Source organism: Phocoena phocoena, chromosome 8, assembly GCF_963924675.1.
Source record: "Phocoena phocoena chromosome 8, mPhoPho1.1, whole genome shotgun sequence".
Classification (NCBI taxonomy): domain Eukaryota; kingdom Metazoa; phylum Chordata; class Mammalia; order Artiodactyla; family Phocoenidae; genus Phocoena; species Phocoena phocoena.
The window spans coordinates 61735711-61763199 of NC_089226.1; the positions used below are offsets into that span (position 1 = coordinate 61735711).

A 27489-nucleotide genomic window follows, 5' to 3' on the forward strand; every position below is an offset into this window, starting at 1 on the left:
AAGTGAGGGGCCACCCCACTCTATAATGAAGCTCCAGTCAGATAACTGCACCCTTCCAGAGGTAGGGGAGAATGCTGAAAAAATCTGGAGCATTCCTTGGTCGAGGAGCATAGGGTGATGGTCCCTGGTCCCTGAGTAAATCAAAGTGCTATCGGGGAGCTTTCTCGCATCACACAAGGTTCAGATTTGGGCTCAACACCGGGCTGCAGCAGGGACCCTGGGAAGTGCCCTGACTTCTAATCTACCTCAGTTCTGGCACCCAGCGCAGGTGCTCTGGTGCTTGTGAATGAGCCTCAGACAGGGTTCACCCTTGCTTTGGAATATGGGGCCAGGGCTAAGAGACTACTCGATATCAGGCAACTCCGGTCTGTATAACACTATTTTAAGTCTCACAAAGACTCCCTTCCTCAGTCCTAAACTCCCGTGTCATCAACCGTCTGCTGATAAGGCTTCACAGCTCCTCTGAACAAAGGGCAAAAGCCCGTAAGCAGCCTGAAAAGGCTCGGCATGATCTACTACCCTACCTCTATAGTCATCCTCTAGCCACTCCCCCTTCATTTTTCCCAAGCTGAATTCCTTCCTGTTCCTACGCAGGGCCTTCACGTATGTTGGCCTCTTTGCCTAAGATGCTCTTCCCCCTACTCTTTACCTGGCTATCCTCTAGTGACCCTCAGGTCTCAGCTTTCAAGTTGACATCCCCATCTCCACCTATCTAGGCTAGATGCCCCTCCTCTTTGCTCCCATAGCCCCCTGTACTTCTGTATTCTGTATCCTAGTACTTATCACTGTATTGTAGTTGCCTAGTTACTTGCCTCTATCCCCCACTAGGCTGTAAGCACTGTGGGCAGGGACCGTGTTTTATTCCCTGATGTTTCGCCAGGGTCTAACGCAGTGCCTGGCAAATAAAAACACTCAGTAAATATTTGCTGTATGAATGATTGGATGATGGAGGTCAGTGGGCCCAACCCCCTCTGGGCCCTGTGTTTTAAGATCCATTTTTATCTTGGTGCTAGCCTAAAGGGCAAATAAAGCTTTGGCTCTTACTGGGGCTGGGGGAGGAGAGTAGGCCCTCAGATTGTTCCCGAAACCTGTGACTTCAGCTATCTGGCCCCAGCTCTCCTGCAATGATAGGATTTTGGTGTGTAATTAGACTGAGCGTTTCTCTACCCAGACCACCCTCCTAGAGTCCCCCACAAATTGACCTCACTGGGCCTGCTTTTATGAAAGGTTTATTCCTAGTGCTAGGTCCCAATCTTCCAGGGCTCTAAGCACAATTAAACTGGGTGGGTAGGTGAGGGGAGACCCATTCAGATGCAGGGCCAGAAATGGGGCTCCCCATATCCCCACCCCTTTGGTCCCAGTCCCCTTCTCTGCAATGGGCACGCATTGAGGAGGGACAAAGGATATTGGAGGCAACATCATTGGCCCAGGGGAGCCCAAGAAGAGCTGCCATTGGCTGACAGGGCCTTTTGAGGCTCTGCCATTGGTCAGGGGGCACACCCCAGGAACTGGGGTGGGCCTGAGGAGTGATGCCATTGGCCAGGGAGTGGTTTTTGTCATAGCCTTTGGCTGTGGAGTGGAAGGAAAAGATCCGGGAATGAAGCCCAGTGGCCAGGAAGATAAAGGACAGGGCAGCAGCTGCTGGGCCTGCAGACCTCCTGTCAGGCCCCAGCCAGGGAAAGGGAACCCAAGCCAGAGCGCAGGTGGCAAGGGATGTCCCATGTCCAAATCTCCCCCACCCTGGGACTGCCCCTCCCAATGTCCTTGACAGCCAGGTTGGGCTGGAGTGGCTCACTGCTCCTCTAGCCAGGAGGGCTTCTCAGCTCCTGGAGGCCGCAGCTTGATGTTGAACTGCTGCAGGGTCTGCTCCAGTTGTTTCTGGTTCCCAGCAAAGTAGGCCGACACGGCGTTGTGGAAGAGCAGCAGCTGCTTGTGCATCACCTTGATCTGGGGGCCCAGCAAGGTCAGCTGAGCCTGGACTCAGACACCCTTCCTCAGAGCCCAGACCAGGGGCACATGGACTCTGCTCTGATGGTGCTTTTGGAGTGGGGGCTGACCTCCATCAAGGGAGCCAAAGGATAAAAGCCAGTGTGATAGGAGAAACCGGACTTGACTGGCAGGGCCAGAGGTTCTGGCACCCAAGCTTAAGGGGTGGATTTTTCCCAGTTATGTTCTTGGGCTCAACAGCCAAATCCCCAAGGGATCAGAGGGAGGGTGACGGGAAAGGTCCAGGGGCTGGGCGGGCTGGGGAAGATCCCACTCCTTAGCCAGGCCGCATTTCCCCATCCAATAAGGGGGAGGGTTTTTTTTGGCGGGGGGGTGAGGTCAGTGTTACAGATGGGAAGGTGGGCTGGTTAAAGGGGTGGGGTTAGCACCTTGTTTTCTTCCAGGAACTTGAGCTTGATGGCCACATCTCCCCGCAGCTTCTCATATTTGTCCCGATGGGCCTGGAAAGTGGCCTGGGCACTCTCAAGTCGACCACGCATCCCTGCATCACGGGGGCCTAGGCTCAGCTCCTCTAAGTCTGTCCGGTAGGCATCGTATTCCAGCCTGGGGAGGGGGTGATATGGGCTGGTCTCCACCCCTTTGCCCTTCACACATACTCTCCTTTCTTTTCTCAATTCTTATGCCCCTAAAGCTCAAACTTCCACCCATGCCAGCCAAATGCCCCAAACCCTAGGCCCTGCCAGTGCCCACACCTGGCAGCCTCATACTGTTTGACAGTCATGAGCGTGTCTTCCATGGTCTTGGTTACCAACGTGTTGATGCTAGAGACGAAGAAGTTCACAGCCCCTAGCAGCGTCTCTCCGTTCTTGCACAGCAGCTTCTGCGTCTCTGCATTGTAGCCAAATTCCTCCTGAGGGCAGAAGGGAGGGACAGGCCTTGAGTAACAGTCGGGGCTGTAGGGCCCTTCTTTCCCCTCCTCTCCCGGGAGGAACCAGCCACTGAAAGTGGAACAACCCGGCACTGCCTCCAGCAAGGCTCTCTTAGCCAGAAAGTTAGTGGGGCTGCCCTGGGGCTGCCTGGGACAGGAATGTGGGAGTGAGGGCCTCAGATGAAGTTCACAGAACTGGAGTAGGGAAAGCTAGTGCAGCAGGCAAAGGCGGGGCTCCGATTAGGCTGAGCACTGAAGGCATTCCTGTCAATGCAGAGAGGGGTACTTGCGAGGCACCTGGTGTGCCGCCTGCCCCACCCCCTCCAACTTCTGGACCTCCGTACAAGCCCCTGCCTCCACAGGTGGGTGCTGCTGGGGGCAGAGCTGGGCCCGCCCTGGAGGGGTTCTCCCTCTGGGCTGCAGGAGGGAGGGAGGCTGAGGGGTGACTGCCTGGCGGGCCCGGGCCCAGCCCCCCACCCTCTCAGGCCTGGCTGAGGCACCTGAAGCTCTGGGGACTTCTGGCTGAGGTCAGCAAAGGCGTCCCCTAGTGCATGCTGGGTCTGCAGCAGGCTGTAGAGGTGCGCTGTCAGTGCCCGGCCCAGCTGCAGGACACTCTCGTACTTGCGCTTCGTCTCACGCAGCAGCTCAATCTGCAGCTCTAGCTCCAGGTCCACAGTCCGGGAGCCTCGGCCAAATCGCTCTGATAACAGCTGCTTTGTACACTGATTGGGAAGTGAGGGAATAGGTCAGAGACCCTAGCACCCTGTCCTCCCAAAACGTACCTACCCCAGCATCCCCAGGCTCCTAGTCTCAGCCATAGATGGGACATTAGGATCTGGAAGATGGGGAAAAGGTACCCAGGGGAGTTTGGGGGAAGGGAGAGGTGCTTGAATCCCACCTTATATGTGTTGATGCCCCATTTCTTGACGATGTCAAACTTCTCTCCAGCGATGCCCCGAGCCACCTCATCTCCGGGGCCAGCAGGAGTGGTATTGTGAGATGGATGGCGGCCAGACCCTAAAGGACCAAGTTCTCTGACACCAGCCTCTCTCAGATACAATCAGACACCTCTGTGGTTCCGCCCATACTTCCCTCCCAGCACATGAAAATGACTTCCCTGAAGAAGCAGAAGCTAGAGACAATTAGATTCTCCTACTCACTAGGAGGAACTCATACATTGTGCCCTGAGACCCAAAACCCAATATACATCCAGCCTCCTTCTGAAGTGGCGGTGGGGATTGAAGAAGGAGGGAAGAGGGAGTTGCTAGTGTACAGGGGTAGAGAAAACAGCAAGAAATAGGCCGAGTATGGGGTGACTGATCAGGGATAGTGGGTCCATCGAACAGAAAACCCGGCTGACATTCCCATGTGGATACTAGTCAGTGTGAGATTCAGAGCTGTTTGTTCCTCTAAATGTTAGAGTCTAAAGTAAAACTCTGAGAAGCCTCACAAAGTTCCAAATCAGATTCAGGCTCCAGAGCAGGCGGGGGAGGCCTGTGAAACAGAGTTCTTTGCTTGACTTAGGTGGTGACAGCAGAGAAAGGACAAGTGGGGCTAAATGACAAGTGGGAGCAGATGGACAACTCTGGGAACTGGCCTTGGGCTGAGATTCCATAGGGTTCATACTAGCAGAGGTTCCCAGGATCTCCAGACATAATTCAAGCCTTCTTAGACATACTCTATGCTCCCTAGAACCACCACTCTCCCCCTCTCCACTCAAGCTTCCTGTCCTGTTCTGATCATTCATACCTGTGGGGATGAGTCCATCACCAGAGCCCCCATAGCCACCAGACACAATGCTGGTTTCATTGAGGTTGGGTCCTGACACCATCACCTGCTGGAGGTCCTATAGGCCAGAGAAGAGGGGGGCTTCAGGAACATAGGGGCAGCTGAAGCATTTTGGGGGTGAAAACAAGCTTGGATTGAAGCATCATAGAGAGAGCACACAAGGGAAGTCTGCACAGAATCAGAACAAAGATTTGTAAAAAGATTGAAGGGAGATTAGGTAAGTTAGGGGAAGGCTACTGGAATAGGGACAAGAGTTCAGGGTTTATGAGTTGGGATTCCTCAATTGAAACAATATGAAGAATCAAACAGAAGCACCTGCTCCAGCCCATCATCCTCAGGAAGCTGCCCAGCTTCACCATTCCCGTGGATGGGGATCTCCATTGTGGCTGCCTTCCCTAGGATCCCGTCCGTCATGGCTAGCGAAGGGTCTGGAGTCAAAGTCTCTACCCCAGCGCCCTGCAAAGCCCAACAGAGACAGTTCTGGAAACTGGCCAGTACTCCAAAGAGGAAGATCTCCCCTGCCATTTCGGAGGTTGTCCCAGGGCCTCAGTGTTCTGGGGTTTGGCCACTACTCTTCCCTGAAGTATATGTATTTCTTCCCTCCAAGGTGCATATTTGTAACACGCACACCCAGGCCTCAGGTGTGCCTGACCTGAGGTCATGTTCTCATGAAACCCCCTATCCTACCAGGACTCCGGTGATCATTCATGCATTCAATCACTCAACAGACATTTAATGAGTGCCTACTATGTGTCATGCACTATTTGAGGCAATAGACATACAGCAGTGAACAAGAGAGATAAAGTCTGTGCTCTCAAGAAGCGTATGCCCATGCAGGTGTTTCTCCCCATCAGGAGATGAACCCCTTTCCCAGGGCTCAGGTGTGTACCCCCATTCAGGTATGTTCTCCACTGCCTGGCCTCTCACACTCCTTTAGTGTTTCTCCCTCTTTCCTGCAGGGGGTCTCCCCTTCCTCCATCCCATGCACCTCCTCTTCCTCGGGCCCTCCCCCTTCAGGCCTTTGTTGAATCACTTGGTATAAGTTCACGATCTCTGGGAAAAGCCTCTTTTTCCCAGTACATAGGTAGGTGATCCCTTCCAAAGTCAGTTATGTCTCCCCAGGTGTGTGAGTCTCCGCCCTCCCCCCATACACCTGGGCATCAGGTGTGTCCTCATCCTTCCCCAGGGTTCAGAGGCATCTTGCCCTCACGTCAGGTTCGTGCATTCAACTTGCCCTCGCCCATGCACGTCCCTCTCACCTCGGGCCGGGCGGCTCTTCCCCTCAGGGCGCCAGGCCCGGGCCGCGCGGGGACCTCGGGCTCCAGTTCCTGTCGCGATCCTAGCAGCAGGTCAGGGACTCGGCGGAAGTGACGTCCTCTCACGGGCAGAAGAAGCCGGCCACGTCGCAGATTATGAGGGCGGAAGTGACGTTTGCATATGGGGGGCAGGGCTATCCTGGAGCCAACCCCTCTGTCCCTGGGGAGCCACGAGAGCTCACTTCCGGGCGTTACCGAGAAGCTGTGAAGGAAGTGACGTAGGGCACGCGCCGGTGGCGTGATGGAGCAGCAGCAGCAACAGCAGCAGCAGCTCAGAAACGTGAGTGGGAAGCTTTGGGGCCATGCGTTCAGCTAGCATCCCTGTCTGCATGGCGGGAACCCCAAGGAACCAGGCATCAGAGGGCTGGGAACATCGGGCCATGGGGTGCGGTCCTGGGAAAGCTCGGGCGGTGCGGCCTTGAGATGTGGCCCCTCTTCGCTGAGTTCCTTGTCCCCCTTCTTCCCAGCTGCGGGACTTCCTGTTGGTCTACAATCGGATGACGGAACTCTGCTTCCAGCGCTGCGTGCCCAGCCTGCACCACCGAGCTCTGGATGCTGAGGAGGTTAGGTGGGGGAACCGAGTAGGGAGATTACCCTCGATCCTCAGAGTTAACCGTAGACTGCTTCCCTCTTTCGCCACTTCCCCTACCTCTGGCCCTGGCCTTTCTACGACCCTTGCCCCTAGGCTGGGGATGGGAAGGAAGGAGACGGACCTGACGAGACACCTTTGGCTTCTACTTCCACCCTGTCTTCCTTCCAGGAGGCCTGTCTGCACAGCTGTGCTGGGAAGCTGATCCATTCCAATCACCGCCTCATGGCCGCTTACGTGCAGCTCATGCCTGCCCTGGTACAGCGCCGCATCGCAGACTACGAGGCTGCCTCATCTGTGCCAGTTGTTGCTGCCGAACAGCCCGAAACCTCGCCATCAGGGAGCTAGCCGTCCCCAACCCCGGGAAGGGAGGCACTGGATGGACCCTCATACTTAAGGAGCCAGTGGACCTTGGGCTGGGTGCAACCTGTATACAGAAAGTGAGGAGTTGCCTGAGAGCTGGGTACTGTTGCTCCTTTTCCTGGAGCTAATAAACCCACTTTTACTTTGTTTGGTTTATATTCTGGGCAAGGAAGCTTTGCCCACTTGATTGGCACCATCTTTTTTATTCTGTCAGGATGCTTCAGCCCTGGCAGCAGAGAAATTGCCTTCAATGTGTAGAAGGAAAATGTCAGCATTCCCAGGCACCTGGTTAAAGCGGCATCTGTGGGTACAATTTTAAGACTGGTAATAGCGACAAGAAGTTGGTTTCTGCCCAGATGACAGAAAATGGGAACTCTGTCTGGCTGTCCTTAAATGTGTCTGACTTAAATGGCTCACTTAGAGATATCTAAGGACAGCAGATTCAGAATCCACAGGGCTTTTAGGCGCTACCTCCTGGGAAGTCAGTAGCCTCAGACAGAGATGAAACCTGTAAGAATTCTGGGGTGTTCTGGAACGTCAACCACTTCCTCAAGTTGTTACTTACTTAATATTTTCTGTCTTCTTAGGATGAGCAGTAAAATCTTTAAACAAAGAAGATCTGTGTGCTTGTCTTCAGGAGCAGTCAGAAAGGGGGAAACTTGTGGAACCATATTCTGCAGTACAGTCAGACTCGAGGGATAAAAACCTAAGGGAGAAGTAGATGGTGATGGTTATGGGAAAAAAAGGAAGAAAGCCAAATCTTCAGGACTTCTTGAATGTTACCTTAATGTCTCACTGCTTGTCTGTAATCTCCTGATTCCATCTCTCCGTCTACCCCAGATTGTTCCCACTGTGCCTGTTCTGTGATTTCTAATTCCAACCTGTCTGTTCTCTCCTCATTACTTCCCTCCGTGTGGAATTTACTTCTGTATTCAGCAATCTGAGTGGCCTATACATCACTGAATTTTCTTGCCATTTTTGTGTCCTTTTTGTATCAGCTGTTTTAACATTTCTGTTCCTCCATTCACACTGCTAGAGAAAAACAAAGCTGTGTAGTGAATGCTACTAAACATTCAAGGTTTCCAACCTCAACCAAGCCCTCGTTACAAACAAGCAACCCTTTGTGAGTTCCTGGTCTGTTTGCTCTCCTAATCACTACGGCAGTTATTTTACACCTTCATTGCTCTCCTTAATCCCCTGCCTCACCCTTGACTATTCCCCATCAGGTGACCATGTTTGATTTTTAAAATGGAAGTAGAACTTTGTAGACATTGGCTCCCACAGTCATTAAAAAAAAAAAAACAAAATAAAAGAAAACTTACAACCATCCACAAAGTACATGTTTTCTTTCCTGTACAGATCAGGATGTTGAAATTCTCTGGTAGCAGACCCTGTCTGAAAATGCAGACCTGCCTTTAAAATCTTTTACTACACCAGGCTGCCTTTCAAAATATCTGTTGAGCACCGGCTTTGTATAGGTTCTGGTCTTGGTATTATCTCCACTTAACAGATGAGGAAGCAAGAATTCAGTATGTACCAGAAGCCCACCTTATACACAGTTACCTATTGAGAAAAGTGGCTCTGATCAGCTTTTTGCCTCATTAGCTGAACAAATCTTGAACAGAAAGGTTTGCTAAGACCCTTCCTTAATAAAAAAAGTTGTTGATCAGGAACTTTCCTACCGAGTGGCTTCATGTCTGCCCAATAAATTTCTCTCCTTGAAAAGTGTAAATGCAGGTAAAGCAGCTGGTGAACTTTGCAATTCCCAGAGACAGGAATGGGGACCTGGGATATTGTTCTGATGGTGGGAGGGTTCTTCTCCATCGATATTTATGTATATCCCTGCAATAAACTTGCACTGTGAATTATCTATGTTTCCATGTCACGTAATTAGTAATTGCTGGAGAAGGGCTAGGAACACAGATCTGTCTGACTCTAAAGCCTATGTCCTTTGAACTTCCAGAGCTTATATTTGCCTGCTCACCTGCAGTCAACCTTTCCCTAGGCATGGAAAGACAAGTGTCCCTCAGTCTGATCCACCAAGACTTTTTAATCTCTTCTTTCCTTTCTGTTTATAAATAGGTTCAGTACTCAACGAAAAGTACCTTATTCCTACTATCCGTCGTCCTTTGTCACTGAAATCTCCTTCAGGTCTTACCATAACGTCTTAGCCATTGGTATAATGAGCCATGTGACGTTTCAGGCACAACACAAGGATAAATGTTGACAAAGCTTTATCCCTTTATCATAAACACGTATTTGAGACAGGGTTGTTCTTGCTCTTGTGGCTTCAGAACTTAACTGCTTACTCCTTTGCAAAGTCTAATTCCTTTGAGCCTATTCAACTGTACCACCTCTCTTACTACTTATCTGTAGTAACTGCCACTCTCCTACTTTCCTCTGCAGAGCTAGCCGTTGGTCTTCCTCTTGTTACTTTAATGTTACACAAGACAGTCCGTTCAGCGTTTTTTGTCTCTTAGTTCCTTGACCCAATCTCTAATGATTTCTACTCTGTCTCGGCTACTCTTACTTACATCCTTTCCATTGTCACCACCCCAAACTGCTCCATCTATTACTTGCATCTTATTCACTGACTGTATTCCTTCCACTTTGTTTATTGGACTATTCCTCTACCATTATTTTTTTCTAAATTTCAATGCAGCGTTCAGACCATTGCTTCTACATTCTCTCCATTAACACCTTCCTGTCTTTAGATTCCTGTCGAGCTTAAATTCTAGTCATTCTTGGGACTTCGCTGGTCCTCCGTTGGTTGAGACTCCGCTCTTCCACTGCAGGGGGCCTGGGTTCGATCCCTGCTCTAGGAACTCAGCTCCCGAACGCTATGGGGCGTGGCCAAAAACAAAGTCCTTATGAAATTCTAGTAATTCTTTTGGAATAGGCTAAATTTCCTTCCCTCTCATTTCTTTGTTGGGCCTGGGTAAAATGAAACATTTGTGCCTGCATTTGGACATCTAAAAACTGCCCAAGGTAATAACTATAGAGCAGATTTATATCGCTATGAATCCATGGTTATCAACTTCAAATGGAGTCTGAGGCCCTGTAATCCCACTAGATTTTTCTAGTCGTCTTTCCTGTTCCCTGCAATGACTATTTCAAGTCACTATTCCTTTTTTTATATACATTTATTTATTTTTTGGCTGCATTGGATCTTTGCTGTGCATGGGCTTTAGTTGCGGTGAGTGGGAGCTACTGATCATTGCGGTGCGGTGCGCGGGCTTCTCATTTTGGTGGCTTCTCTTGTTGCGGAGCACAGGCTCTAGGCATGTGGGCTCAGTAGTTGTGGCTCATGGGCTCTAAAGCGCAGGCTCAGTAGTTGTGGTTCACGGGCTTAGTTGCTCCACGGATCTTCCCGGACCAGGGCTCGAACCCATGTCCCCTGCATTGGCAGGCAGATTCTTAACCACTGTGCCACTAGGGAAGCCCCAAACCAATATCCTTAAGCCTCTTATTATCCCCATGATTCTCTTCACTTTCTGCAGGTAACCTTATTTTAACTTCATAGGCAAAAGTAAAAGCTATCACTTAGGAACTTCCACATCTTGCAACTCAAAACTTGGTCACCCATCTACATCTGCACCATTCTCTCCTCTTTCCCTCCTGTTAAACAGGACAAATATCGCTCATGGCCAGTGCCTGTTCCTGTGCACTGAATCCTAGTTCTTCCTTCTTTGGAGATCTCTGACTTTTTCCCACTTTACTGAATTCTCATCAGTGTTTAAGCATGCCGAAGACTCCCGTTACAGCAAACAAACCATTCTACCTCACAGGTACCGTCCAGTTTTTTTCCATTTTACGGCTAAACTCAAAACAGTGGATACTTTGGTCTTCTCCATTCCCACTTCTCCCCCCACCCTATTTTGACTTCTGTAACCTTTATTCTATTGAAATAGTTCTTCCTGAGGTCACCCTAGCTCACCAAGTGACCTTCATATCCCTGAATCCAGTGGTCATTGCCTCAGCTTCACTTCTTAGTGGCATCTGGTACTATCGACTTGTTCCTCATGGACACTCTCACTGGCGTCTGTGATTCCACTTGTGTTTTCACTACTACCTCTGGCCACAGCTTCTTAGCCTCCTTTGCGGGCTTACCCACCTCCAGCCATTAAATCTGAAAGTTTCTCAAGGTCCTGTTATTTCTCAGTGTAATCTTTCTGGGATTGTTTCATCCCCATTTTGAGCGTTAGTCACTGATAATTCAGAAGTGAAGTTATCATCAGAGAGTAAAGCCAAAGAAAATGGAAGATGAGAAAGTACAGCAGAAGGTTTGAAATAGTCATTGCACAGAATGAGAGAGTGAACTGACGAAAGGAACATAATTAGATTATTAGGTAGTGTTGAAGGCTCCGTAGAGGTTACTGAACAGAATTCCCTTTCGGCTTTGTCTGGAAAACTTTTTTTAATTGAAGTATAATTGATATACATTGTTATATTAGTTTCAGGTGTGCACATAGTGATTTGACATTTATATACCTTATGAGATGACCGCCACAGTAAGTCTAGTCACCATCTGTCACCATTTAAAGTTATTACAATATTATTGACTGTATTCCCTCCTCTGTGTATTATACATCCCCATAATTTATTTTATAACTGGAAAAAAACTATTATTTTAAGGCCTAAAACTTTAAGGCCTACCTGTAACTCTTCCTTGCCCTTTCCAGGAAGGATTCTTATTTGTGCCCTCATTGAACCCTTTTGTGTCTCGTTCACCATTACGTCCACAGCACTTGGTAGAGTGCCATAAACAACAACCAAAGCACATAGCTCACACAGATCAGTTATATCACGTGTGTATTACCTACCAGGCTCTAGTCTAAGCATTTTATATACATTAACTCAGTTAATTCTCACAACAACCGTGTAAAGTAGGTACTACTGTTATCTTCATTTTACACAAAAAAATAAAATTGCAGTAAAATATGCCATGACTAGCAAGTGGTGGAGTCAGGTTTTCAATCCAGTCGGTGTGACTTCCAGAGTCTGCCCTCTTTCTCACTAATGACAATTGATGGCTATACATTTATGCATTTGTTCCACAAATATTTCCTGATCACCTACTCATGGTGCCTAGCACTAGAGGCCGGGGGTACAGCAGAGAGCAGTCAGAAACCGTCACCGTGGAGCTTATACTTCTAGTCAGGGGAAACAGACAGTAAGCAGTTAAGTAAGTATTGATATGAGATGGTAGTAAGTGCTATGGGGAAAATCAATGCAGGGTAAGAAGGATAAGGAAGCTGGGGACAGTGTTGCTATTTTAGGCTAGGTTGTCAGAGAAGAACTCGCTAATGAGGTCTCCTTAAGCAGAAACTTGAAATGAGGGAGGAAGCCTCGTGGACATCTGGAAAAAGTGTTCACTGTGGCATCAGCCTCTACTTGCCCATAGCATCCATTGTCCCCTTCTTCCTTTACTAATAGAACCCCTGACTTTAACCTGGGCAGATGGTGGCTGAAAATAAAGATCAGATTTTGCAACTTTCTTGCAGCTAGGTGTGTCCATGTGATTGAGTGATGCATTCATTGCCAGGTTGTGCCCTTAAGGGAGAGGGTAGGCCTTCTCCTACTCTTTCCCCCATCTCACTACTTGGGATGGGGCCCAACACACATGGTGGTGAACTGTCTTGGACCTTGAAGATAAGGACCACTTCCTTGAAGAAGGCAGAACAACTAAAAGGCTGCCATATTAGCCCTGGAGTACTTATTCCTGGACAGTCGTGTGAGAGAAAAAGTAAGCTTCTATTATGTTTAAGCCATCGTATTTTTGGGGTCTTTTTGTTATTACAGCATATGTGTAGTAGAATGTTAACACGGTGCCCAAGATTTCCCACCCCCTGTGTACACACCCTGTATAATCCCTAGGACTGTGAATATGACAGATTTTACTTCTGTGATTAGATTGTATTATATGACATACTTGACTGTAAGAAAGGGAGATTATCCGGGTGGGCCTGGCCTAAGCACATGAACTTTTTAAAAGCAGGGAGTTTTCTCTGGCTTGTTGCAGAAGAGAATATCAGAAAGATTTGAAACATAAGAAGGATTTGAGGCACTGTTGCTGGTTTGAAGATGAAGGTGCCATATGGCAAGGAAGACAGGTGGCCTCTAGGACCTGAGAGTGGCCCCTGAGACCCAGGAGGAAACAGGGACCTCAGTCCCACAACCGCAAGAAACTGAATCCTGTCAACAACAAGAATGAGCTTGAAGGAGGATTTTCCTCCAGAGCCTCCAGACAAGAACTCAGCCCAGCTGACCTTTCAGGCTTATGATATCCTGAGCAGAGAACCCAGTCAGGCCATGCTGGGCATCGATGTACAGAACCGTGAGATACTAAATGGACGTTGTTTTAAAGCTGCTTAGTTTGTGGCAATTGGTTACACAGCCACAGAAAACTTCTCTGTCTTCTAAATGAACCGTAAGCAGAGATGTACTCTATGAAGGCTCTGGCGGGGGGGTGGGGGGTGGGAGCATGCTCAGTGTGATCCAGGCACAGAGGAGTGGTGTGAATAGGGATAGATGGTCAAAAGGCCACAGAGGTAGCAGCCAGCTGATGAGATAGCAAATTGTAGGCTGTGTAGGACTTCGGCTTTCCTGAGGGAATGAGATGATAAGGCATTAGTGAGCTTTGAGCAGAGGAGTCATAGCATCTGCCTGTATTTGAAAAAGGTCACTGGCTGCTCTGAAAAGAGCAGATTGTAGGGGCAAGGGAGGAAACAGAGACCAGTTCGAAGTCTATGGAATAATCTAGGTGAGAGGTGATAGTGGCCTAGACCAAGGTTTAGCTCTTAGGGTGGTGAGAAATAGTAGGATTTTGGATATATTTTGAAGCTATAGCTTAACAAAATTTGCTAAAGCATTAGACATGGGATGTGTGGCGGGGGGAGAGGGGAGTCAAAGGTGACGCTAAATTTTGACCCAAGCAACTGGAAAAATGGACTTGGTATTTACTGAAATGGGGAAGACAGTGAAAGGAACAGGTTTATTTGGAAGGGAGGCAGTTAGGAGTCTGGTTTTGGACATTTTAAGTTTTTAAGTTTGGGATTCTTATCAGATTTATAAAGCAGAGGTGGGACTCTATCACGTGTTGAGTTTCTATTCATTGTAATCATTCAGGCGTTCCCCCCACCTCCAACCCCAATTTTGAGCTCCCTGTGATCAAGGAGTTTGTCTTGTTTGGGTTTTTTTGCAGGGGGTGAGCTGGGCTAGGCAGATACGTGCGAGTGTGTGTCGGGTTGGGGAGTGTCCCAAAGACTGCTTGCTGGTGCCCGTGGCAGCTTACAGGCTCAGTAATAGATAAACAGGCACGTGCATTACACCTGCCCACGACGCCCTCAGGATTGCGACTTCCCCAAATCAACCACGTAGCTCTTTTCCAGACCCAACCGGTCAGACGGCCTGTTCCCAAGGCCGGCAGGCAGCCTGCGGGTTTGGCCTGGGCTCGGCCCCTCCCCCCTAGGCCCCGCCCCTTTCTGGTTTCGCCCGGGCTCTCAAAGGAGGCTCGGGCTTCAAGCGATCCAGTAACTGTTGTAACCGCTGGGAGGGGGTGGGGCTGCGGGTGAGTCTGCTGCTGGGGATCAGCTTCCTTTCGCACCGCACCCCGCACCGCCCCCGAGACACCCACTCTCGCCACTGCCCCCAGGCGTGTCCCCTTCTCCTGCGCTCCTACGGACCCTCCTCCCCTCCCTTTCCTCCCCTCCTCTTCCTTCTTTCCTCCTCCTTCCAGCCCGGCCCTCTCCGGTCTACCCCGCGCCCCACTCCATCCAACCAAGTAGTTCTCTGTACCCACCCCTCTGCTTTCTGTCCTCGACACATCCCTCAGCCCATGGGCAAATGGGACTGGGGCTTTGCTGCCTCTGGGTGACGATCTGTTCCTCCCTTCAGGCGATCGCCAGGCTCCAATCCCAGTGACAGTTCCCTGCTGTTCTAAGGTCCTCTGAGTGAGCCCTTTCGGTGTGTGTGTGTCTACAAGTGATCACACGTGTGTGTGCGAGTCTCTGGGTGGAGGTGGCTGTGAGTAGAGCGAGCCTGTGCCTGGGACCCAAGTCTAAGTTCATCCATTTTTCCAGCAGGCACTTCCCCATGAAACCTCACCAGCAGATACCGCTCTCTTCCCTTCCCTTGCCTCCTGTGCCCCTTAGGCCAGGTGAGGGGACGGTGTTCTGGGCAGTGGGAAGGGACTTTTGTGCAGGGAGGGCCCTACCTCTGTCCTGGGCCTGCTTTTTAGCAGTCTTGGGGGGAATCTGTGGGGTCGGTTGAGGGTCTCAGGAAAGGCCCTCTGCTGGTCTAGCTCTGTCCTGCAGCTCCATCCATTTTCCTGTCCCTGAGTCCCTCCCTTCCCCTTTCTCCCAATCCCTTTGACCCTGCCCAGAGCCTAAGCCCCCTTCTCTTGCCCTCTCTTGGGCTGAACTAAGCAGGTGAGATCCAGCAACCAGGAACCTGGAACTGGCAGTCGGATCCTGAGCAGTGGGCAGGGTCAGTTCGACAGCAGTTGAATGCCTGGCTCCTCTTGGTCTCGGATGAAGAGGCGTCATCTAAAGCCCTTGGATCTCGGCACTCTGTAGGTGTCCTAGACACAGCAGAGCAGCGCTGGGCCTGTCAGGGAAAACAGAGGCAGTTTCTGAAGGCAGTGACTCAGCCAGGGCGGCCTGCAGTGCTGGAGCTCCTGGTAGCTGAGCTCCAAACTCTGGTCTCAGCAGTGCTGCAGGATGGCAGCTCTGCAGCTTGGTACTACATGTACGCAGTGCTGGGTCTGCTGCCTCCATATCGTGCGCTGCTTGTTGGTCGCCTTGATTTGCTGCCTTTCCTGGAGCGGCTATACCGCTGGGCACCCTGGGTCCAGGCCCAGCTCCAGCTGGACCTGCTAGGTGCCATAGACCAGGCCTTTCCCCGAGACACCTCTTTGTTAGAGGGCACCTCCCATGTTGACTGCTTTCCCCAGAAGCAGAGGTTCCATCACGGGCCCCCACGCCCAGCCTGCCCTTTTGTGCAGGCCCGGTGGGGAGGGCAGCAAGTAGAGGAGGGGCTGGCCACATGGCTACGACCATTGACACTGCCTGAGCTACAGCACAGCCTGGGTATTGTTGGTACTGAGGTGGCCCTGGAAGAGGCCCACTGGCTAGATGGCCTTAGCCTCCTGCCCTTGGCACTAGCGACGGACATCCCTGTACAGTATGAAAGCAGTGACGGTGACAACGCAGAAGAGGAGCCTGTCGGAAGAAGAGAGACTAAGTAAGTGAGGGACCTAGTCTGGGGCTTTGAGCAAAAAAGAGGAAGAACCCTCTTCCTTTCTGTCTGCAAAATAAACCCAGTGGTCTCAGTGTTAATCCCCATAGGGAAATGCAGACATGAATGAAAATCAAAAGTCAACGATGAGGAAGCCAAAGCTTCAGACAATAGCTTGAGTCTCCAGAGTTTCTAGACTTCCTTTTCATATAGCGCTTAGTTGTTTTTCTCACTTGTTCGTAATGCCTGAGTCTGGCCTCTGGGCCTACCTAGTGCTGGGTGCTGGATGTTTGATCCAGGTCCTTCCCTCGGGATGCTCCTAGGTGAGCGCTTGTCTGAGGACCCTTCCCACTCATGTCTGTGTGAACTAAGCCAGCTCCAAGGCACATTACATTTGGCAGCACTGACAGATAGGACTTTCATTCTGACCTTCCAGAGCCTTCTTCCTGCCCTGCGAGTGAGGGGATCCTGGCCCCTGGAGAGGTGATTTTCTCCCCAGTCTGGCTCTCACTGCTCTCTTCAGGGTTTCAGAATGCCTCCAGAGACCCCCTCTTCTGAGAGTTCTCTAACTCTAATCTTGGAATTTCTCCTTGTCCTCTGGCCAGCTTGTCTGTGACATATTCACTGTCTGGGAAGAAGGGTAGTTTTACCTTTAATCTAGCTTGGCTTTCTCAATTTTTGCTCTAAGTTAATGGCTGGGTCAAGTTTTTCCTGAAGTCTTAATGGTGGGCAGATAGGCAGGCTCCTGGGGGCCTGATGACAGGTGGCCAGTGCCAACAGTGTATGCCTTCAGTAACCCCAGCAGACTCTTCTTGTCAAAGATCTTCCCTGGGCCCTAAGTATAAGTCTCCTTTCCCGGGGAAACCTAACTTGAGTGAGAATGGGCTGAGATGTTAGCAAGAAGCCAAGTTCTTTGTCCTCTCTTTGGAGCGGGCGGTAAACCTCTGAGGCCTAGCTAATGTGACTTAATTTGTACCATGTTCCCCAGGCCTGGCCTCCCAGGCATTGATACATTCAAGAAGTATTATTGGTTATCTAATATATATCAGGAACTGCTAGATGGTGAGGATACAGAAGTGGTAAGAGAGACTCAAGCTCTTCCCTGGGGTTTTACAGCTTAGTTAAGGGAGATAGATGTTAAGTACGTTGATTTAAGTAAAGTATCATTACAATTTGTGTTAAGTGCTATAAAAATCTAAGAACACTGCCTTTCTCCTGGCTGCTCCTCTGGAGTGTGTGTGTGTGTGTGTGTGTGTGTGTATGTGTACACATCAGAGTTAGGGGAAAGCACGTCAGAGGAGTTTGGGTTTAGATTAGGGTTAACAAAATAGCTTGAAGATTAGGAGGTGAAATAAAGAGGAAAGTTTCAAGGAGGGGGGAGCAGTCAGTAGTGTTAAATGCTACCGAGGCAAGTTAAGAAAAGCCTGAGAAATACTCATTGAATTTAGCAATAAGGAAGAGGTTGGTGAGAGTGGTTTCAGTGGCATTTTGTGAGGAGGAAGGCAGACTGTAGTGCATACAGGAGTGAATGGAAGGTGAAGAAGTGGAAATCACGTTTTGTTACTCTTTCATGAAGCTTGGCTTGAAAGGGTAAGAGATTAGGACAGCAGATTGAAAGAAGAGTGGTGTCTGAGTAGGACTCCAAAAAATGGAGAGATGTTTATAGTCTTTAAGACGGTGCTTGAGAAGTAAGTGCTCAATAAATATTTGTAGAGTGAATGAATAAATATAGGCTAACAGTCAAAGAAGAAGAGGTTGAAAATACATCATGAAGGGAACTTCCCTGGCGGTCCAGTGGTTAAGATTTCACCTTCCAATGCAGGGGCTTCGGATTCGATCCCTGGTTGGGGAGTTAAGATCCCACATGCCTCAGGGCCAAAAAACCGAAGCATAAAACAGAAGCAATATTGTAACAAATTCAATAAAGACTTAAAAAAAAAATGGTCCACATCAAAAAAAAAAAATCTTAAAAAAAGAAAAAATACATCATGAAGGCGGGATAAGTGATCCCGAGCACAAATAGATGAGTTAGCCTTGCAGAGAAGAAAGTCACTCCTTCCTTGCAAATTAGGAGACAAGATTAGGATGGAAATATGTACAGATAAATGTGTGGAAAGGCAGCTGAACTTGAGGGAGTTATTTCATGGCTGAGAGCCTCAGTTTCCCCTGGGCAGAGATGGAGGCAGAGAAGGTGACTGGGAGCTCAGCAGGGCTGGGCATAGGTGGGGGGGGGGGGTAGGTTGAGGCCTGGAATAGCAGCTGAGGAGACTGCAAGGGGTAGCTCCCTGAGGACTTGCACTAAGACATCGAGCAGAGTGAGCCCACAGAGGAGACTGGACACCAGGAATCTATAGAGGAGCTGATGACATTCCTTTGTTCTGAGATCTTTTGAACCTACTTAGATCATGTAGCACTTTAATTATTGAGGAAATGAATCTTTAATAGCAGTTACACCATTAAGATGTCCTGATCTGACGTCAAAATCATAAACCCTACTGTTGATGTGAACTTTAGAATAGGATTGCATTGTATCCCTGGGGTAACTTGTTCTGTTGATCTAGATTTGGGTCAATTAATGACACGAATATACTTTGATTCATTTTTCAGAGAGTTTTATTTTTGTGCTCTAACCAAAATTATTAGTCCAGGTAATTGACTTTTGGCTTCTTGAATAATTAATTTTAATACCATTTTTATCGACTGGTATGGTAGAAGTGTAGGAAGATTGTTGGTACTGGTGCAGGCTTGAGTGGGCTGAAGGATGCATCATCGGATCCCGGCTGGGAAGAGATGGATGTGAAGCTGGAAGTTGGGTGATGATAGAGGAAGAGTAAGAAAGAATCACAAGCATGGAGATCACGCAGGGTTGGAAAGCAGGTATAACGGGGGCAAAGATAGGAGATCAAGAATGTTAGGAAGGCTGCCAGAGGGAAGAAATCCAGGACCGTGCGCCTGCAAGGTGATGAGTTGGGACAGCCAAGTATTGCCATTACTTTTACTCAGTATTATGTAATACTGACATCATAGTAATCACAACCAATCCAGAATGATTATTCACTTATCAGAAAGGGAGAGGTTATTCACACACAGGTGTACGAATATAGTTGCCTGACTGTATCTCCTCATGGGCTGTATTTGCTCAGTAGGTGAACCTTCGGGTGTAGATGGTCGACAGGCTCTGACAAGGTCACATCAGGTCCTCTCAGGCACCTGATCTAGCTCCTTCATTCACTGGCCGACAGTGGCCACCTGACCGCTTTGCTGTGCCTCTTCTCTCCTGATTTTTTATCATACAGGTCTCAGCTTGACTCGGAGGTTCCTGGGGAGGAGATCTTCCAAAAAAGAAGCACTGGCTTCTTACCGCAGACTTCCCTCCTGGGTAGCCAGATAATGACCGTAATGAAGACAGAGAGATACCTGAAGAAGATCCACTTCCTCTATCTCAACGTGGCTCCCAGCCGCGACTTTCGGTGAGAGCGCACGCCTAGACCCCTGTCCTACTCCTCCCGCCCCCGGACTTCCTCCCGTGCTGCCTCCCCACACCCCTCCTCCTCTCTAGACCCGCTCCTCTCCTATCTTTCTCCTCTTCCCTCTCATTTCTCCTCTGTCTCCTGGTTTCCCTCTGTCTTCCCTTCTCCTCAGCTTCCTCTCCACTCTTTTTTTTTTTTTTTTTTCCGGTACGCGGGCCTCTCACTGTTGTGGCCTCTCCCGTTGCGGAGCACAGGCTCCAGACGCGCAGGCTCAGTAGCCATGGCTCACGGGCCCAGCCGCTCCGCGGCACGTGGGATCCTCCCGGACCAGGGCACGAACCCGTGTCCCCTGCATCGGCAGGCAGACTCTCAACCACTGCGCCACCAGGGAAGCCCTCTCATAGCTTTTTGTCTTAGTCATTCTTTTCTACTTTTTTCTCTGTCTTCTTTGTTCTGTCCTAGAGTGATAGAAACATTTGGTCATCGCCTCAGAAGGGAATTTAATGGTGATCTCTTCTAACTCCAATGCAAGAATCTTGGTGTTTGTTTAAATCTTTACACTCTCAGGGAAGCTTTGTGTTTTGCAAGGCGTCCTGTTCTTAGACTACTTTCTTTTTACTTCTACATTTTCGTCCTAATTTTATCTCTGTGCGATAAAAACAAGTCTCAATCCACATGACTTGAGAAGCATTCATTCACTTTCTTCCATTAGATCCAAATCTTAGTTTTTTTTTTTTTTGTTTTTTTTTTTGCGATACGCGGGCCTCTCACTGTTGTGGCCTCTCCCGTTGCGGAGCACAGGTTCCGGACGCACAGGCTCAGCGGCCACGGCTCACGGGCCCAGCCGCTCTGCGGCATGTGGGATCTTCCCAGACCGGGGCACGAACCCGTGTTCCCTGCATCGGCAGGCAGACTCTCAACCACTGCGCCACCAGGGAAGCCCAAATCTTAGTATTTTTAAATGCTCTATTCAAGTCTCTTCTCTTCCCAGAAATAACAATAATAATTACCATTAATCAAGCTTTTCTATATACATGTGTCATTTAATCCCCACCTACCAGATAGGTGCCATTATTATTTCCATATATGAGATGAATAGACATGCCTAGAGAGGTTAAGTAACCGGTCCAAGACCACATAGTAAGTGATGGAAAAAGGACGTAAACCTAGGACTGTCTTAACTCAATGTCCACACTGTTAAGCGGTATCTGATACCCACTCCCAGGGAGCCTTATTTCCTGCATAGTGACCTCTTCCTCCTGAACTTAGGTGGCGCTAGTGAGCTGTGCCATCCATTGATTTACTGATCCGTTCATTTAACGAAAGTTCACTGAGAGCATTGTGCCAGTTCTTAAGCCATGGTCTCTTGGCTCTAGTTCTGCTCTCCTCTCCCTGCTTTGTAATACTGGGGCTGGGACTGCAAACTTCATTTCTCCTTTTTCAGCCAGCGTCCTGTTAGGTTCGATTAATAGGGGGTGCTAGAAGGAGACTGGACAGCAGGATGAGAGGAGAAGGGACTCTGTCCTTCCTTGGCTTGTTCTTCATGTCTTTCACTCTGGCAGCAGCTGGAAGTTTCTGAATCAGCCTCCTCTGATCCTGAGAGGGACCAACGCCAGCTGGGTAGCATCTTCCCATCAGAGTTCTGAGTCACCGCTCTGCAAGGCACCACCCCCCACACACACCCCTGCAAACTCCTTATATACTAGGAACAGCCAGGCAGCATCTCCTTCTTAGAGAAACCTCTTCCTTTTGCTCCTCTGGTTCTAGGGCTGGCGTCCATTTCCTGCAGTTATTGTCTCTGCGCTTAATATTCCCTTTTTGCTTTTTAGGTGTCCTGTGACACTTTTTCTAAAACACATTTTCTCTGTTAAATTCACTTTGTTGAAATTCCTAATGCAATTTCTGTTTTCCTGACCGAACTCTGATATAGTACCTGATATTACGAGTGGTCCCAGGAAACAATCCTCAAATATGGGATTTTGATATTATTTTGGTAATGTCCTTGGCCTTGGACAGTACCAGCCTCCTTCTTAATGGGAAATAGTATACTAGTAATCCATGACCTATAGTGGCATCACAATTAATTAGTCACTGTGGTTGAAAGTGATAACCTACCTACTGACACCTAGCGGCTGCTACACTTGACTGTCCAGCAGTAGTGATAGTAATGGTAGCAATGTTGGATGAGATGCCTATTGACCATGGTGGAGAGCCTACAGAAAGAAAATTACAAGCTTAGGGCTTTCAACTATCAGCTCAGTCACAGTCAGAGAAGCAGCACAATCAAAGACAATTAGGCACAGAGAGAGACAAGACACCATGAGCAAGCGAACTAAAAAGGCAGTGAATAATCACAGCACCAACATCTGTCAAAGAAGGGACCCAATGAAGTGAGTTTTGCACTTGGTTCTGCTTTTCGCCAGAGATTCCAGTAGAGGCAATGGTGTGTCAGTTTTACTATATGCTCCTGAAAGATGTAGAAGAGGAGCTGAGCTTTCAACAGACTCAGAAAGCTAAACAGCAGAAGTTGCAGCTGGGGGCCCACACCAAGGAGGGAGGTGTTTTCTGGTTCAACCTGTGTTGTAACCAGGGTCCCAACTGGAAGCCCTGGGGATTGATTTGTGGGTTATCTGATGATTTTCATATTTTATCCAGATACTTCGCCCAGTTTTTCTAGTTGTTCTCAAGTGGGAGTATTGGTCCAAATTTCAAGTGCACCATCAGTAAAAGAGGAAACTGGCACTTTTTGTTTCACTTTATTTATTTGCCATGTAACAGGTTTCCTTTCAAAGTATTTGCATTTATCGAAATTTTCTTGGTACTTCCCTGGTGGCGCAGTGGTTAAGAATCCTCCTGCCAATGCAGGGGACATGTGTTCGATACGTGGTCCAGGAAGATCCCACATGCCACGGAGCAACTAAGCCCGTGCGCCACAACTACTGAGCCTGCGCTCTAGAGCCCGCAAGCCACAACTACTGAGCCCTCATGCCACAACTACTGAAGCCTGCGCACCTAGAGCCCGTGCTCCGCAGCAAGAGAAGCCACTGCAATGAGAAGCCCATGCACCACAACGAAGAGTAGCCTACGCTCACTGCAAGTAGAGAAAGCCCATGTGCAGCAACAAAGACCCAACACAGCCAAAAATAAATAAATTTATAAAAAATGTTTTTTTCTTTTATTTGTCCTAGTTTTTTTTTTTTTTTTTTTTTTTTTTGTCATACCACATGGCTTGTGGGATCTCAGTTCCCTGACCAGGGATTGAACCTGGGCCACAGCAGTGGAAGCCCGGAATCCTAACCACTAGGCCACCAGGGAACTCCCTGTCCTAGATTTTGATTTATACTTAGGGGAGAACATATTCCTTGACTTCCTTAGAGTCTTTGCTCAGCTATCCCTGACTCTTGGCTCTGTGCAGGAAGAGTAGCCTCCATTAAGAAGGCCACAGGGGAAGGAGTGTTCCCTTGGGAAGTCAGGCTTCAGTTAGGGTAGGTAGCTACCCTGTGGGATGCCAACTGACCCAGTGGTTAAGAGAGGGGGCTTGAGTCATGTAGATTTGTTCTTTTTGTTTTGTTTTGTTTTTTGTTTTTTTGTGATACGCAGGCCTCTCACTGTTGTGGCCTCTCCCATTGCGGAGCACAGGCTCCAGACGCACAGGCTCAGCGGCCATGGCTCACGGGCCCAGCCGCTCCGTGGCACGTGGGATCTTCCCAGACCGGGGCACGAACCCGTGTCCCCTGCATCGGCAGGCAGACTCTCAACCACTGCGCCACCAGGAAAGCCCCCAAAATAAATATTTTTAAAAATGAATAAATGCTTTATTAAATGTGCCCAAACAAAGCATTATGGCAACTAGTTTTCTGCAACTACTATATAGTTACATATAAATTGTATTTAGTGTGGGATGTAGGTGCATTTTCTTGAAATAAGACAACTTAGTAGGATTTTAAGATGGCTCTGGAGGTACTTGTCTGGTTCACTAGGTGGCAGTTTTCCTCTTTATTGGCCTGTATAGTCTTCTAGCTACTCTTGCTTTTCCCCATTCTCAGTTACTCCAAACAGCATTCTCTGATTATCTCTGCATGTTATTTCAGCATCTAGGGATATACGTATTTTATCATTTCTAAGATGCACATTTTTTTTCACATTTCAACATCTCTGAAATTGCGATGCAGCTTACAAATTGGTGGCATGTCATATTGGTGGCATTTTTTAATTTTAGCATTTCATAAGAAAATGTTGCAACTAGGGACTTCCCTGGTGGGCCAGTGGGTAGGACTCCTCGCTCCCAATGCAGGGGGCGTGGGTTCAGTCCCTGGTTGGGGAACTAGATCCCGCAAGCATGCTGCAACTAGGAACTGGCATGGCCTAAATAAATAAACAAACAAATAAATAATTTTTAAAATGCTGCAAGCTTACAACTGATGGCATCTTAGATTTGATGGGATGTTAGCTCTCTGGGTCTGGAGATAGGAACTTCTTGGGACTGGCTAGGGGTCTTTTTCTTTCTTCCCACCTATTTTTGGCTTCTGTTTCTTCTTAATATTCCATCTTTCTGGTTTGAAGATCATTCTGCTCTCTTTCCCCTCTTCCCACTTTCTTCCGCCTTCTTTCCTGCCTCCTTATTTCCCCCTTCCTGTCCTTCTTTTGTCCCTCCCTGGAGTCTGCACAAGTTTGCAAGGCTCCCACTGATCTGTGCCCTTTCTTAAAGACCTTACAGCCTGATGGTGGTACCACCCAACAAGGTGAATTCTGAGCACTACATCTTCTCTCCCTTTGGGGTCCTGCACGTACATCCTGTGGAGGGCAGTGAGGCAATGACGCTGGGTACCTGGCACCACAGCTCTGTCCTCTGGCAACAGCTCCAGTTCATTCCGTTCTTCAAGTATTTCCTCTTACGCAAGGCCTTGGCCTGGTAGGTGATGACGGGTATGGGATTTGGGAAGAAGTGTCATAAAGAGCAACAGCCACTGTCACTGCCCTCTGATCTGTAGCTGGAAGAAGCGTGTGAAGTTGCAGAGGCTGCACCGGCACCGGACTTTCCTAGAGAAGCATCTGCTCTTTGCCGTGCCCCACTTTGGAGTTGGGCTACTCCATATTAGCAGGTGAGGTCTTCAAAACACAACTTCAATGAACTTTAAAAAATTATTTTACAAGAAGTAACAACACGTTCATCGTAGAAGATTTGGAAAATACAAAAAAAAAGCACAAAGGACAAAAATCTTCAGTCTCACCATCTACAGATAACCATGACAGACATTCTGTCGCATATCCTTGTAGTCTTTTTTTCCATCACATATACCAATGTGATCATACTTTACATATTGTTAAGTAACCAGTTTTTTTCTCTGAATAATATATTCTGAACATAGCTCTATGTATTAATTAATTTCTACATCAACTTGCCCCAGATCGTACAATTATTAAATATCAAATTTGAGGATGATAATGCAGGTGTGTGAAACTCTGCTCTTACTATGGTATTACTTGGCTTCTTTTTTTTTTTTAAGAAAAGCTTAGTTACTCCTATTTTCAGTACTTTCTTGCTTTCTCTGCACAACTCTTCAACCACTCCAGTTATGTTCTGTGATAGGAGTTGCAAGCTCAGATGCCTACAGGTCCCAAGGAGGAGCTATGGAAGAAATGCAGTGGGTTCGATTCAAGACTTCAGGGAGTGTGGGACTGCAATCAGTTTGGAGATTGCACCTAAAGAGGACAGTCACTACTTAGTTCCAACTGACTGTTGCCATGGGGAACATGGGTCCAGTGTGTCAGCCACATTATTTTTTCAGGATGACCTGGGAATCCACATTTTGTTGTCAAATCTCTTAATTTTACCTGATTTGTTGTCAAATCTCTTAATTTAACCAGGTAAAACACGGTGCTGGCCAACTCTTAGTGGTACATATAAAAACCTTTTCAGTCTGAATTCGGCCCATGGGCTACCAGTTCGCAACCTCTGCTCTAGGTATCCTCCAGTCTAGCTTAATCATCATGGCATAATTGGGCTGCATTTTATTCTGCATTCATTTTCTGAATTTATGTCCTGAACACTAGCAAGGGACTTTACTCTTTGAGCCCCAGTTTCCTGATCTGAAAACAAGAGAGGAAGATTTCTGCTACTCACAGCTGTAGTGAGAATTAAATGAGATTGTGAATATAAAGTACCATGTTCAGTGCCCCAATAGGTACTGAATAAATTACACCCATTGTGATCATCCTCTGCTTATTAGGGGGGTCCTTCATTTTTTCAAGGATATTTAGAGATGTAGATTTTTCAGGGTGGTTGTTTGGGGAATGAATAAGAGAAGTGGGGTTTCGTCAGGGATGAAACTTCCCCATAGGGAAGTTGGAGGTTCCTCACCTTTGATTCTAAAACTTACCTGTTCTATATACACCACCGAATGTAAAATAGATAGCTAGTAGGAAGCAGCCGCATAGCACAGGGAGATCAGCTCAGTGCTTTGTGACCACCTAGAGGGGTGGGATAGGGAGGGTGGGAGGGAGACGCAAGAGGGAGGAGATATGGGGATATATGTATACACATAGCTGATTCACTTTGTTGTACAGCAGAAACTAACACAACATTGTAAAGCAATTATACTCCAATAAAGATGTTAAAAAATAGTTAAAAAGAAAGAAAAAATAAAATAAAACCTACCTGTCCATCTAGACTGTTAGGGCCCTTGGCTTCCCCTATTCCATGGAAGAAGGCTCTGCAGTCTCTCCTTCTGAGTCACACCTTGGGATCTCTTTGACCCTCTTTCCTGGCAGAAAGGTAACTCAGTGTAAACATTTACAATAGATAACTAATAAGAACCTGCTGCATAAAAAAATAAATGAAGTAAAATTTAAAAAAAATTAAATACATAAAACAGAAAAAAACAAAAAACATTTGCACATACCCCAAGCCTTTCCCAAAGAGTTCCCCAGCCAGCAACTTCCTGGGCTTAAACTCTTCCAAAGAACCCTCAAGAGGAGGCTATCACTGTTGGTCCCTGGGAATATTATAATCTCTCTAAACCTTTGCTCCTTCTGATGCGAGCTGGGCTAGGAAGAAGTCAGAGGTGTCCAAGGTAAGAGGGCAGAGTCGCTGGCTCTGAGCAGTTTAGTCCTTGATTCCAGGCTTCTGCAGGAGCTGCGCTCTGTGTCCTGGCTCCCCCATGAAGCAGATCAGTGCTACGAGTTGCTGGACCTACGGCGGGCTCTAGCCAAGGAAAACCACAAAGCTCTGCGGCTGCTCCATCGCTGCCTGCACCTCTGCACATCCATCCTTCATCTGGTAAGAGGCTCCGATTTATTGTGAGCTTTTTCTCCAAGCTGAACTCGCCAGTGTTTCAGCCTTCTCTTGGCTTAAGCTTGCCTGTGTGTTCTGGACTCTGCAGTTGCTTCAGAGCCATTGTCCTGTCCAGCAACAGCAGTCTCTGCTCTAGGTGGATGGATTAATAACAGGTAGGCAGAGACTTGGACTCAACCTTTTCCCAAGGCCTTGAGCAGAGAGGAAAAGGAACATAACGAAGTCTGTTTTTTTCAGTTGTTCGTGCCAGGAGCATTAGAGAATTTGAGAGTTGGAATCCTCATCTTTCGTGCTGCTAGGCTCATGTCTGAGCATATCTTGAACCTTTGACAGGCCACTGTGGCTGGTAGAAGCATCCAGTCGTGGAGTCCTTCCTTCGTGTGCCTACTTTGTATCTGTGATACATGCCACCTAAATACAGTTTATTGAAATTTTTGCATATGTATACACCCATGTAACTACCAGCAGGCCAAGATATAGAGCATTTATAGCACCTCAGCAAGCTCCCCGGTACCTCTCTCATCAGTGCCTCCACAAAGGTAACCACTACTCTGACC

General features: G+C 48.2%; 3 protein-coding genes across 8 annotated transcripts in view; 2 read left to right on the top strand and 1 right to left on the bottom strand.

Annotated features, from left to right (window-relative positions):
* Positions 1 to 1214: 1214 nt before the first annotated feature.
* Positions 1215 to 6029, bottom strand: ARFIP2 (ADP ribosylation factor interacting protein 2). Of its 6 annotated transcripts, XM_065881603.1 has the most exons (8): positions 5923 to 6029; positions 4979 to 5119; positions 4625 to 4721; positions 3774 to 3892; positions 3376 to 3597; positions 2700 to 2857; positions 2376 to 2550; positions 1215 to 1947 (listed from the first exon to the last, which is right to left on the bottom strand). In XM_065881603.1, the coding sequence occupies exons 2-8, from the start codon at positions 5075 to 5077 to the stop codon at positions 1792 to 1794; spliced, it is 1026 nt and encodes a 341-aa protein (XP_065737675.1). In that variant the 5' UTR covers positions 5078 to 5119; positions 5923 to 6029; the 3' UTR covers positions 1215 to 1791. The 6 variants fall into 6 exon arrangements, with proteins under 6 accessions (XP_065737675.1, XP_065737679.1, XP_065737676.1 ...); XM_065881607.1 differs by lacking the exon at positions 5923 to 6029 and having other exon boundaries at positions 1792 to 1947; positions 3774 to 3844; positions 4979 to 5077; XM_065881604.1 differs by lacking the exon at positions 5923 to 6029 and having other exon boundaries at positions 1792 to 1947; positions 2700 to 2854; positions 4979 to 5077.
* A 183-nt stretch (positions 6030 to 6212) lies between these two features.
* Positions 6213 to 7539, top strand: TIMM10B (translocase of inner mitochondrial membrane 10B). Its single transcript, XM_065883001.1, has 4 exons — positions 6213 to 6259; positions 6447 to 6542; positions 6740 to 7103; positions 7170 to 7539. The coding sequence occupies exons 1-3, from the start codon at positions 6221 to 6223 to the stop codon at positions 6914 to 6916; spliced, it is 312 nt and encodes a 103-aa protein (XP_065739073.1). The 5' UTR covers positions 6213 to 6220; the 3' UTR covers positions 6917 to 7103; positions 7170 to 7539.
* Positions 7540 to 15479: 7940 nt separating this feature from the next.
* The window catches only part of DNHD1 (dynein heavy chain domain 1), a 66623-nt gene continuing 54613 nt past the window's right edge, over positions 15480 to 27489 (top strand). Inside the window, 5 exon segments of the mRNA XM_065882398.1 lie at positions 15480 to 16174; positions 19465 to 19638; positions 24347 to 24550; positions 24630 to 24740; positions 26761 to 26917. Of these exon segments, the coding sequence (XP_065738470.1) occupies positions 15678 to 16174; positions 19465 to 19638; positions 24347 to 24550; positions 24630 to 24740; positions 26761 to 26917 (1143 nt within the window). The 5' untranslated portion in view covers positions 15480 to 15677.

What these genes read in the sequence shown, in the direction of transcription:
- TIMM10B (XM_065883001.1), top strand. Translation starts at nt 6,221, where the DNA reads ATGGAGCAGCAGCAGCAACAGCAGCAGCAGCTCAGAAAC. An exon ending in AGCAGCAGCAGCTCAGAAAC is followed by an intron (nt 6,260 to 6,446) that starts GTGAGTGGGAAG and finishes CCTTCTTCCCAG; the next exon opens with CTGCGGGACTTCCTGTTGGT. An exon ending in GAGCTCTGGATGCTGAGGAG is followed by an intron (nt 6,543 to 6,739) that starts GTTAGGTGGGGG and finishes TCTTCCTTCCAG; the next exon opens with GAGGCCTGTCTGCACAGCTG.
- ARFIP2 (XM_065881603.1), bottom strand. Translation starts at nt 5,077, where the DNA reads ATGACGGACGGGATCCTAGGGAAGGCAGCCACAATGGAGATCCCCATC. An exon ending in AGAAGTCCCCAGAGCTTCAG is followed by an intron (nt 2,858 to 3,375) that starts GTGCCTCAGCCA and finishes TTCTGCCCTCAG; the next exon opens with GAGGAATTTGGCTACAATGC. An exon ending in AAACAGTATGAGGCTGCCAG is followed by an intron (nt 2,551 to 2,699) that starts GTGTGGGCACTG and finishes CCCCCTCCCCAG; the next exon opens with GCTGGAATACGATGCCTACC.